General features: G+C 39.3%; 1 protein-coding gene across 2 annotated transcripts in view; it reads left to right on the top strand.

Moving 5' to 3' along the window:
* The window catches only part of LOC122641429 (TATA-box-binding protein-like), a 38,916-nt gene that overhangs the window by 23,900 nt on the left and 2,762 nt on the right, over positions 1-12,254 (top strand). For both annotated transcript variants that reach the window (XM_043834664.1, XM_043834663.1), the window contains exons 2-6: positions 1,111-1,198; positions 1,444-1,515; positions 11,566-11,616; positions 11,886-11,930; positions 12,092-12,184. In XM_043834664.1, coding sequence (XP_043690599.1) covers positions 1,111-1,198; positions 1,444-1,515; positions 11,566-11,616; positions 11,886-11,930; positions 12,092-12,184 — 349 coding nt within the window. The remainder of the gene's footprint in view (positions 1-1,110; positions 1,199-1,443; positions 1,516-11,565; positions 11,617-11,885; positions 11,931-12,091; positions 12,185-12,254) is intronic.

The following is a 12,254-nucleotide window of genomic DNA, read 5'->3' as shown; positions in this document are numbered from 1 at the left end:
AGTCCAGAATACCCTCACGGTATTCTGGCCCATATAATCTAATAGAGCCAAATGAGATAGGTTAGAGGAGCAGGGAGCCAATTTAGAGGGTGAAATTCTTAGTGAAAAAACAGTGTAAAATCGGAGCTGAAACAAAGTGAAGAATCAGAGGGTGAGATCGGTTAGAAGAGTAGGGAGTGTAACGTATAGGTTAGAGGAGCAGGAATCTGGCAGCAAGTGCATGGGGTTCGATCAAAATGGGGAGAAAATCTGGAGGAGTTGGGTGTGGATAAATCAAAAAGGGAGACAACAGAGAAAAAAAATAAAATGAATTAAAATCGGTGGGTTTGGGGAGGAGAGATCAGTGATTTGCATGGGTCTTTGGTGCTGGGTTTGGGTTCTGGCAGTGGGGTCAGAGAGACAGTCGATGGGTAAAGGAAATCGATGGGTAAAAAGAAATAGCTGGGTAGAGTCCGGCAAAGAGGCTTTACAGGGAGGGAGGGAGGGAGGGAGAGAGTCGGTGGATGTACAGAGAGAGTCCGGTGGTGGGCTTGGGGAGTAATCGGTTCGGATAGAGGATCCAGTTGAGGTTGGAGAGAGAGAGAGAGTCAATGGGTAGAGGAAATCGATGGGATTCAGGTTAGGGAGAGAGTCGGTGGATGTACAGAGAGAGTCCGGCGGTGGGCTTGGGGAATAATCGGTTCGGACAGACGATCCAGTGATGAGTTTGGGTAGAGCCGCGAGGATCTGTGGGGTGAAGGTAATGGGTGATGTAGGGGGTATACTTACCTGTGAGGGACCTCACCGACTGCCGCTACTTGAGGAGATGGGGGAGGGAGTAGACCATTGGCGAGCTTTAGTAAAATCACAAGAGAAACATAAATGCCATGTAGTTTCAGTACATTGATTGCAAAAAACACAAAGATCACCTTTTCCCCCAGTAACTGACCAACTTCTCAAAATACTGTTCCATACTCTGTAGCAGCTTTTGGTAATAGTAAGCATCTTAGACATCTTTAATGATGTTCCATCTTTACTAGTCATAAAAGGCTACTACAGCTTGAAATTTGGGATTATGAGCTTCTCTATTGATGGCAATGATAGCTTACCTGGTATGGCTTTCATATGCAGGAACATAGTATCTACAGTCAATTTGGACTGCAAGTTGGATCTTAAGGCTATTGCACTGCAAGCTCGTAATGCGGAATACAACCCTAAGGTATGCAAATCATTTAGAATATATTTGGCCTCTTTTTTATTTCCTGTTCTCTTAAGCATTTTGGTGGTTGATTGGTCAGCACAACATGCTATTGTCTTTTTATTGTTTCCTTTTTTTTTTTGTTTCTCTTTCATGTTCCTGAAGGTGAAAAAATATACTCATGTGTAGTTTATAGTACTCAGTGTTTACAGAACATGATTTCTTCCTGTCCACTTATCTATGCTGTTTTGCTTATTGCGGTGCAGCGTTTTGCTGCTGTTATTATGAGGATTAGAGAACCAAAAACTACAGCATTGATATTTGCGTCTGGAAAGATGGTGAGTACTTCTAGAACTTGATTTCCCCTTATTCACTTGTTTTTTTGGTAATGTCTGATTTTCCCTTCTCTTCTTTTTCTTTCTCTCACCACTCAATTCACTCAATATGATAAATTTTGTTGCTTCAGAGCTTAATATACATTGTTTGAGCTATTATTTTGATAGTAATGGAACTCATATATCATGTGCTATGGTTTCGCTGGCTCCTTTTTCTAGTTAATAGCTATGAGTCGTTTAATTCATACTCGCTAACACAAAAGAGTGAACAAGGAAAAATGAATATGATTGTTAAGATATGTACCGTTGGGGTATTTCTGTCATACTCTGCGGTACTTTATTGTGTTTAGTTCTTATTGACCATGATAGGGGGAGTGTCCCTATCATGGTGTATGTCTAGTTTTTCAGATGTTTTATCCTTCGTAATTACTTGTAACTAGGCTTATATACTTTGTAGGTGTCCTACTAAGAATATACTTTTTGATATTATAAATATAAGGGTGTTGACCACGATAGAAGCAATCTGATCTATCGTGGTCAGTAGTGTTCCTCTCTTGTTCTCACTCTCTCTCTCCTTTTCTTCTAAGGACTGGTTATTAATTGTTAGCTGCTACATTGTATCAGAGCTTCTATAATCAGTTCTTCACCTTGAAATTTTTTTTGATAGTCTCTTCAAGAATTATTCTTGTAGTTGCAGCAACCAATACTGCCATATATACTATCTAAGGCCCTAGTTGATGTGATATAAAGATAAACTAGGGTCTCCTTGCACTTACTACCTAATGTAGTCCTAGATTTGATTTATTCAAACTAGAAACCAAACAGTAATCTGTATTCAAAGGGTGATTTAGTTTAGGGTTAGAAAACCAGGGAAAAGGGTTAGGTTAGGGATGTGGGTAGTATGAAAATTAGGGTACTGGAGTTAGGGTTGGTAATAGGTAATTATTTCACTGATCTCAGAAGTGTAATAATCTGATTTCAGCAAGCTAATGGGGTAGGGACAGAATCAGCAGCAAGTGTGGGAGCTAGCAGAGTGAAATTAGGGTTAGGGCTGGAAGAGTGAAAATAGGATTAAAGGGGAGAATATGTGCAGACTTGGATCGAGTTCCTCATTAGGGCTGATGAACACTCGATCAAAGTTTGGAGGTATTCTCTCGGTTGAATATGGCTGGGCTTATTGAAGATCTGCTAGAAGGGAGGAAGAGGGGATCTAGGTTTCTGATTTAGACACTTGTTGATGAAGAAGACCTTGATATCAGAATTCTTGACAGTAGAATAGTAGTAGAGACGTAAAGAAGAACCAAACAATCCACCCGGACTTCTCACCGCAAGGTGTCAATAGGATCAAACACCGATTCCTTCAGCCTTGATCAAACTCAAGACAAATCTTCAGCAGAGAAGACAAGTTGCAGAAACAGCAGCTTTGTTGAGTTTAAAATTTCGTGTGAGGTAAGAAAAGGCCTCCACGATTCCAACTTTATTTAAAGGCCTAAAGGCCAAGTTTCCTAATCATACTAGGAGGCTAAAAACCCACCTAGCCGACTCAAACTAACATAACACTCTCTCTCTTATGCGTGGAGAGGGGTGGACCCAGTCACCCAGAATTACACGAGTAAAGAGTAAATAAAAAAAGTAACTTAAGTAACTTAAATTGAACCACTGGTTGGACCAGTTGGACCCGGTTCAATTTTAAAACAAAATGCATCAAAATAAAACTATGGAACTAGAACAGTAAACTAAAGAACTAAATAGCAGCTAGCTGGACTTTTCTTCTTACGGATGTAGGTCTTCAGGTCTGCATCATTACCTTTATCTTACTGTTCATGTAGTGAATCTTTTACAAGGATCAAAGTTAATACATATAAAGGCTGGCGGCACTCTAGTTCTGGATTTTTTTTTTGATATGGTATGACCCGACCCGATGGATCAACCCATTTGGAGTACTTATATTCTTTACCTGTCTTGTTGTGAAGAGTGAGAGTTTTGGGGTTTGTCGTATTACGGTTTATGGGAGAGAGCAGCAGCATTGTTTTGGGTGTTCTTGAGAGATCTCCATTGTAACATTCTTCCATTACATAGTGAAATTGCTTCAGCTTCACCCGTGGACATAGCACATCATATTGGTGTGTGAACCACGTTAAATCTCTTATCTCTATGTCGTCTTACTCTGTTTTTCTTTCTGTTCGTATTTTGCTTGGTGTTTGTTCTAACATTTGGGGTTATTCCTTTGTGTGTGAGACAATGTGGAAGGATCTAAATGACTGATATTAGTGTGTTTATTTTCTGATTGAGTCAAGTTTATGTCCTGTTATCAGTTCTGATTGGCTTTGATCACAAAGGAAGTCACTCCTCCACCTGAACTAGCTTTTACAAAACCTATTCGGGAATTGTTGTCTGATTTTGCAGATATAGTACCTGAGGAGCTTCTAGATGTGCTGCCCCGATGCAAGACATCCGACATGCAATTGATCTAGTACCAGGGTCAGTGCTACCAAACTTGCCCTATCATCTCAGTCCCACAGAGCATGCAGAGTTGAAACGACAAGTGGACTAGTTGCTGAAAAGGCCTTCATTCAAGAGCGCATGAGCTCGTGTGTTGTTCCAGCCCTCATGCCAAAGGACAGTTCGTGGCGTATGTGTATTGACAGTCGAGCCATCAACAAAATCACAGTGAAGTACGGGTTTCCAATTCCTTGACTCGGTGATATGCTTGACATGTTATTTGGTGCGAAGATCTTTTAAAAAATCGATCTGAAGAGCGGATATCACCAGATCCTCATTCGTCTTGGTTATGAATGGAAGACAACATTCAAGACGAAAGATGGCTTATTTGAATGGAAGGTTATGCCATTTGGACTCACCAATGCCCTTAACACTTTTATGAGGGTGATGACACAGGTACTACGCCCTGACGCAGACGGAAGGTTCAGATCTGTAATAGAGAGATCAGATCTAGTTTAAGGGAGGTTAGGGATAGGATAAAGGGAGAAGACGAGGTTTTAAGATCAGATTCTGATCTTGGATGAGGAGAGAAGAAGAGACGGGGGGAATGAGAGGGAGTATCGTGAGAGAGGAGAAGACGTTGAGGAGAGGGGAAGGGATAGAAAGTGATCAAACACACCAGCTGATTTCCAATGAAATCCAAAGATTAAAATGAAGAAAAACCATAAATCAAAGATCAACAAATAATTGAAGGTGGAAAAAACCACCATTCACAGATGTAAGGGGAGGGAGGGAGGGAGGGGGAGAGAGATAGAGAGAGAGAGAGAGAAAGATGTAAGAGAGAGGGTTGTGTGGTGAAAGCTGTATGCGAGGGGAGAGAGGAAGAGAGATAAGTTACAAACTAATTTGTATTTAATAAAGGAACCATATGTTGCTGCAATACAGAAATCTGGCTGTAAATTGTAATTGGACCAAGGCGCCTGATAAGCCTTGAATGTATAACATCATCCCACCAGGAACAAGCATACCCAGTGAATTTGGTGAGGATGAGCTCACACTACTTCTCGTCCAAAAAGGATTTATAGGCGAAGATCCTTTCAACTTTGGTTAACCAATCAAGAAAAACCTCGGGGCCTTTCTCACCATCAAACTCCGGGACTTCAATCTTGATGCCATAATCCTTATCAGAAAATTGTTGAGTGACAAGTTGAGGATTTGTTGGATCAGGATTGGAAGAAGATGATTCTAGTTCAGGTTGTTTTCCGGATCTCTTCATGAAAGCAAAAATTTCAGCCTTTTGCTTTTGATTTTCTTCAAGGAACATATTGAACTTGGCTTCGTTCTTCTCTTGCCTCTCAGCAAGTTCTTTATAATACTTGAAGAGTTCAGGATTGGTGATATGTTGCTTCTCTATCATGGTTGAGATCTAACAACAAGTGTAGGAACTTTCGGCTCTGATACTAATTTGATGCAGACGGAAGGTTAAGATTTGTAATAGAGAGATCAGATCTAGTTTATAGGGAGGTTAGGGATAGGATAAAGGGAGAAGATGAGGTTTTAAGATCAGATTTTGATCCTGGATGAAGAGAGAAGAAGAGACGGGGGGCGGGGGGAATGAGAGGGAGTATTGTGAGAGAGGAGAAGACGTTGAGGAGAGGGGAAGGGATAGAAGGTGATCAAACACACCTGCTAATTTCCAATGAAATCCAATATTCAATTCATTCTTCAAATTTTTCTTTCATTGTTGGATTACATGAGTATATAAAGAAAATAAAAATGACTCTTGGACTCGACCATTAATCACCTAGAAACTAATACCAAGTAAAATTAATTACTTACACAAACTTTTGGACTCCTACATAGAAAACTTAAAAGAGCCAACTTGAAAACTGAAAAGTTTAATTAAAGCACCTAGAAAAAGAAATCAACTCATTAACTAAGCCTAGGAAAATGAAAAGACACTTTAAGAAAATTAAACTCAGGTCTGGTGGCTCTTTGGAATCAACTTAATGGGCCCCACCAGCAATAATATCATAAGGACTAACCCTGGCCAGCTTAACCCACGGCTGTGCTTAATTGGATCTGGATCTTGGACCAGATCCGCATGGATCTGCATCACGCCCCTTCATCAACAAGTTTCTTGTGGTCTACTTTAATGATATCTTGATTTACAACAATGATAAAATTTACCGTCTTGACCTTTTGCGACGTGATGTGAGTACTACAAATTGAGAAACTCAACATCAACCTGAAGAAGTGCTCCTTCATGCTGCCCTGGGTGATTTTCCTTGGTTTCTTAGTATTATCAAATGGTGTCGAAGCTGACCCGAAGAAGGTTTGAAACATTGTTGATTGGCCTACTCCGTAGACACCTACAGAGATGCGCAGTTTTCATGGTTTGGCATCTTTCTATAGATATTTCATTAAAGGTTTCAGCACCATTATGGCACCTATCAGTGAATGCATTAAAGGCAAGGGCAAATTCGAATGGACACCTGTAGCCACCAAAGCCTTCACTCTTATCAAGTGGCGAATGGCAGAATCACCAGTTCTACATCTTCTAGATTTTGATAGGGTGTTCGAGGTGGCTATTGGCGCTTCTCACCAAGGTTTACAGTGTCGTATCGGAAAGGTATTTTAAGAGACGTATTGTAGAGTATTAACCATATTGGGTCACGTATCGACCCTATACAGTTGATACTTTTAAGTATTGGATCGGTATCGTATCGTATTGGTACCCTAAAAAAAAGATACGTATCGGTTAGTATCGGCAGATACTGTTTGAGTTTAAAAATTACTGCAAGCGTACGGGTCAATCGTAACTACGGGTCGATCACAAGGAGATGTATGCCACTCTATTTTACTCACTTTAAAGCAATGCAAAGTGAACCAAATTAGTTAAAGTATTGGATTAAACTAATGGTAATTAAACTAATGGATCCTAACTCACAAGCATCTACATCCTAACACACATCCATCCAACCTATTATGCATCTAACGCGGATTGACGAAATTGGAGGAATTAAAACGGCGCTACCACACAATCAAAACTAGAAATAAAAGAAATAGAACTAAATAATTGAAGCTTGAACCGGATTGAAGTTGATATCACACTTGGAATGGCGCTACCAAATCTGAAATTAAAACAAAAATAATTAAATTAGAGGCTTAACATAATGCATGATGATGATGATAAATAATAAAATAAAAATCCAAAAGCATGGAAGAATTTAGAGAGGTAGAGAATGAAAATAAAATAGAACTAATGGAAAATTAAAATTCCTAATAGAATGGAGGGATTAGAGAGGATGAGAGTATTAACAAACTAAAAACAATAGAAGAAGAAAGAGGTAGAGAAGAAGAAGAAAATAAAAACTAAAAACTTGAACCAATACTCCCTTATACCAAAGTTGAAAGTGCATGAATTGATTAGGCTTTGCATGAATGTAATTGAAGAAGCTTGAACAACTTGAATAAACCTTGCATGGCTTCTTCTTCCAAATCTTTAAATCTTCTCATTAGAATTAGAAACTTAGACTAGAAAGCTTTAAAACTAGAACTAGAATTAAGAGATTACAACCATATTGAAGACAATAATTGAAAGCATAAAATTATTACAACCATTGAATTAAACTCATAAAATCAAACTAAGAACTAAAAAAGCCAAAAATTAGAAGGAGAAGAAGAAATTTACTAAGCAATTGAACAACTTTACAAGCCAAAGCCTTGGGTATTTATAGGGAAGGAGAGGAGAAGAGAGAAGGGGGAGAGAGAAGGGGAGAGGAAATCTCAAAAAAAAAAAAAATATTCCCTTCTCCTTCCTCTACAAAAAGATTGAATCCCAAGGAAAATAAAAAAAAATATAGAAAGTAGGAGAGATACAAAGCTTGGTCCAGTAAACCTGCTATTTTCCAAATAGTAGACATTCCAATTTAATTCTTGTGCTTCCTTTTCTTTGCGGTAGTCTTCTCCAAGTAATATGATCAAGGCATCTTCAATGTTTGACTTTTCAACTTTCCAAGGATGAGAGAATCTTCTCCAAAAAAAATCTATCTATAGTCAAATCCCTGAAGTATCCTTGGAAATTTGGAGAAGAGAGAGAGTGATGACTAGGATTTCACTCAAGAATAAATAAAATACTCATTCTATCCTTCAAAAAACATAGAGCATGGGGTGCCTATGCAGGCCTCACTATTGCGTTCCTTGCGAAAAATCACCCAAAATAGACCCAAATTTCGTCCAATTTGAAATTTGGGAGCCCAAGATATCTCAAGTTGAAGTTGGACTGCTCCAGAGCCTTCCGAATGGAATCTTTCGACTAACAGAAAAGATAACTTATGATAATTGCAATACGGCCCCTCGAATCCCAACTTCCGCTTTACTTTGTCCCCGGCCGATTGCCAATAATTACAAACAAACCCCTATCATAAAAATTGAAAACAGTGGCATGACATTTTCGCGTGTCATTATGGAAACGGCCGTAACTTCTTCGTTTCAACTCGGAATCAAGTGCCATTTGAACCGTTGCGAAGATGACTCGATGGGCTACGCATCCATACTATTAATACCTCAAAATTATGCTAAGGGGCCCACTGTACTCACGTTCAAATTTGACTGATTGGCATGATTCTTTCAGTGTTCAATCCAAACTTTATTTTCTTTACTCCTGGGCGCTTACGGCTACTGCCAAACACCACTAAACAGCTTAAAAACGTTTCCTTAGCATCATTTGCTCCATTTTCACAAGAATTCACCTAAAACCTGAAAACACAAACAAAAACCTCGAGTAGCTCCGTTCCAAGTATAAAAATGCATGCTCTATGGCCCTAAGATTTCACACATAAATGTGCTCATCAGATACGTTAAGATACTTAAAACCTTACTTCTCACATTGGCCTCTGTGGTGTTCTCATGCATGAAGGTCATCCTATAGCTTTCTTCAATGAGAAACTGAATGGCGCCAAGTATTGTTACTCCATTTACGATCTGGAATTTTGCACAGTGGTACAAGTGTTGAAAAATTGACGACATTACCTCATTTGTAAGGAGTTCATCTTGTTCATCGACCACGAAGCATTGAAGCCTCTACACTCTCAGGAATTGATAAGTCAGAGACATGCCAAGTGGGTGGCGTATCTACAGGAATCATTTTCTCTCTCAAATATAAGGGCAGGTACAGAAAATACTATGGCTGACTCATTGAACAGAAAAATGTTAACCTTACACACATTTTTCAGCACATGTCATGAGTATTGAACTATTGATCACATCAAGCCGAGTACCCTATGTACCAGGATTTCCCCGTTTTATATCAGAAATTACAACAATGAGACCATGATCCTAAGAGTTCACTTCATGAGGGCTTTCTCTTCATGGGTACTCGATTGTGCATCCCTGTTACATCTCTACGATGAGATCTTGTACAGGAATTGCACGGAGGATTGGTAGGACAATTTGGACGTGATAAAACCCTCCTTGAGGTGACTTGACCGCTACTATTGGCTACATCTTCAAAGGGATGTTGAGCATGTACTCAAGCAGTATCATGCGTGTCAGCTCGAGAAAGGAACGAAGCTGAATACTGGTTTGTATTCCCCACTAACTGTTCTTCACACGCCATGAATTTACATCAGCATGGACTTAATGCTGGACCTGACCACTACTCGGGAAAAGAACAACACTATATTCATGGTGGTTGATAGGTTTTCCAAGATGGTACATTTAATTCTCCGTCGTAAAACCTCTCACACTACTCATATTGTGACCCTCTTTTTCCTAGAGGTTGTATGTATACATGGGTTGCCAAAGTCGATTGTTTCGAATCGAGATGTTAAATTTCTGAGTTATTTCTAGAAAACATTGTGGATGAAGGCAAAACACACAATTACAATTCTCTACTTCCATCCACAGACTTATGGTGAGATAGAGTTCATCAATCAACGTTTTGATAATCTCTTGCGCTGCCTTGTGAGGGATTATGATTTATGAAAAGACCTAGATGTCCATACTTGACATATCGGAGTTTGCTTATAACAGCTCGGTTAACCGCATTACAAGTCGCACTCCAATCGAGATCAACTCAGAGGTTGATTGACTTAGTTCCCCACCCTTCTCATGGACGTGTTAGTGTTGAGGACGAGTTTATCTGGCATATCACTGAGCGACACGCTGATGTACGCCAACGCATTGCTCTCAATAATGACATATGTAAGGCTACGACTGATCGTCATCGTCATTATGTCGAGTTCAAACCCGGAGATATGGTGATGGTACGAGTCACTCTGGCTAGGTTTGCACTTGGCACCAACTACAAGCTGCATCCACGGAAGATGGGTTCTTACAAATTATTGAAGAAGATTGGTCTTAATGCTTATGTTCTAGAACTTCCACCAGACATGACCATCAACATCTTCAACGTGGCAAATTTGACTCTTTATGTGGGTCACCATTCAGATGAGGGCGACATTGAGCATTCTCTTTGGTTACCCCAGTTCATTACACCATTGATTGATGAGATTGAGGATGTCGTCGATGACAGCTACACTATGGTACAAAATGGCGGCGGCCATCATACTTTTCTTGTCAAATGGAAGGGATGGCCGATGACTGATTGCACATGGATCCATGCGAATGATTTCAAGCGACTCAACCTGCACCTCTACGAGCAGTACATGTCACTTTTATATTCATTGGCAATGAATGCTTTCAAGCCCGAGAGAGTTGATGCAGAGGAGTTTTGAAACCTATCCCATAGGAGAGGCAAACAGGCCTTGGTAGCCTGTTTATGTGAATGGTGGCTGGGTCCACCAGCCATATTGTGGGCTAGCTATTAGCTAGTTATTTCCTACTCCTGGTAGCTTTATGATTGCTTTCCTAAGTTTGTTACTTGCCTTTAAAGATGTTGTAAGAGCCAAGGCTCACTCATGATTTGATATATTGCTTGGATACCACACTCGACCAGACTTGGACCCTAATCTGAAAGTTCGACTTTGACTTCTAGAAACTTCCCTAAATCTGGTTTTGCAATCATTTGTGATCCTGTCAAGGGGTGGATTTTGTGAGTCCTTGTGTTTCAGTATACCAATCCCCATCAGAGGGGGGGGGGATTTGGGGCTAGTTATGAGGAATTGTGGGGTTTTTATAGCAACTACTAGCACTGAAAAACTCTAGTGTCAACTGGACAGCAACAACACCAGTAGAAAAAGTGGAGCCACAACGTAGCCTCAATTCACTAGAAAACAAAACCAAGTAGTCGTGGAGACGCCCTAGGGACTCAAAAAAAGAAGGAAAATAAATAAAAAAACTAAGGGATACAATACTGATTTATGGCATATTGATTACTAAGGACCTAAAAAGTTTGAATTTTAGAATGCATCTAAACTAGTTAAGATATAGGAAACCAACTTAACTACTTTTTGGTTCCTGATGTAACTCCCCAACTAACTTCTTACTAGATTTTTGTTCAGTGATATTGTAGACAATCTGTGTTTTTGGCTAGCATGGTTTGCATTCTCACACTGTAACTCCTCCCTCCTGAAAATTACAATCTAATTCATTGGAAATTCTTCTAATTGTCACTGTATCCTGACTTGCGAAAGCCTGCTGTGATAGGTCTGCACTGGAGCCAAGAGTGAACAACAGTCAAAACTGGCAGCAAGAAAGGTTAGTAATTGTTTATGGAGTTCAATTATGTAAAGGTGATGGTTTATTTACCAGAAAGAATGAAACACAAAGAAATGAAAGGGGGATGAAAGATTTGAATTGCATATGGTTTTTGATTATATTAAAGCTAATTCCTGGTTTATTTGTCACAAAGAATGAATCACAAGGAAGGGAAAGTTGGGAGTGAAATGTTGCTCTTACTGCTATTTAGCTTTTATTTTATTAAGCTAATTCCTGGTTTATTTGTCACATTAACTTTGTTTTTTCAGTATGCTCGAATAATTCAGAAACTTGGTTTTCCTGCTAAATTTAAGGTACTCTCTCTCTCTCTCTCTCTCTCTCTCTCTATATATATATATATATATATATATATATATATATATATATATCTCACATTATAAGCCTTTGTTACTTTTTGATTCACATGAAGTCATGAGTTATGCTTCTTTGTTACATGTGCTATGATGTTTTGTAGGACTTTAAGATTCAGAACATTGTTGGGTCCTGTGATGTGAAATTTCCCATTAGGCTTGAAGGTCTTGCATATTCTCATGGTGCCTTTTCTAGTGTGAGTGAAAACTCTCTGCTCTAAGACGTATTCATGTTTTTTTTCATTTTGTATGTGGTCCTATAAGATC

The sequence above is a fragment of the Telopea speciosissima genome, chromosome 10, assembly GCF_018873765.1.
Source record: "Telopea speciosissima isolate NSW1024214 ecotype Mountain lineage chromosome 10, Tspe_v1, whole genome shotgun sequence".
Taxonomy (NCBI): Eukaryota; Viridiplantae; Streptophyta; class Magnoliopsida; order Proteales; family Proteaceae; genus Telopea; species Telopea speciosissima.
This window is presented reverse-complemented; position numbering and strand designations above follow the sequence as displayed.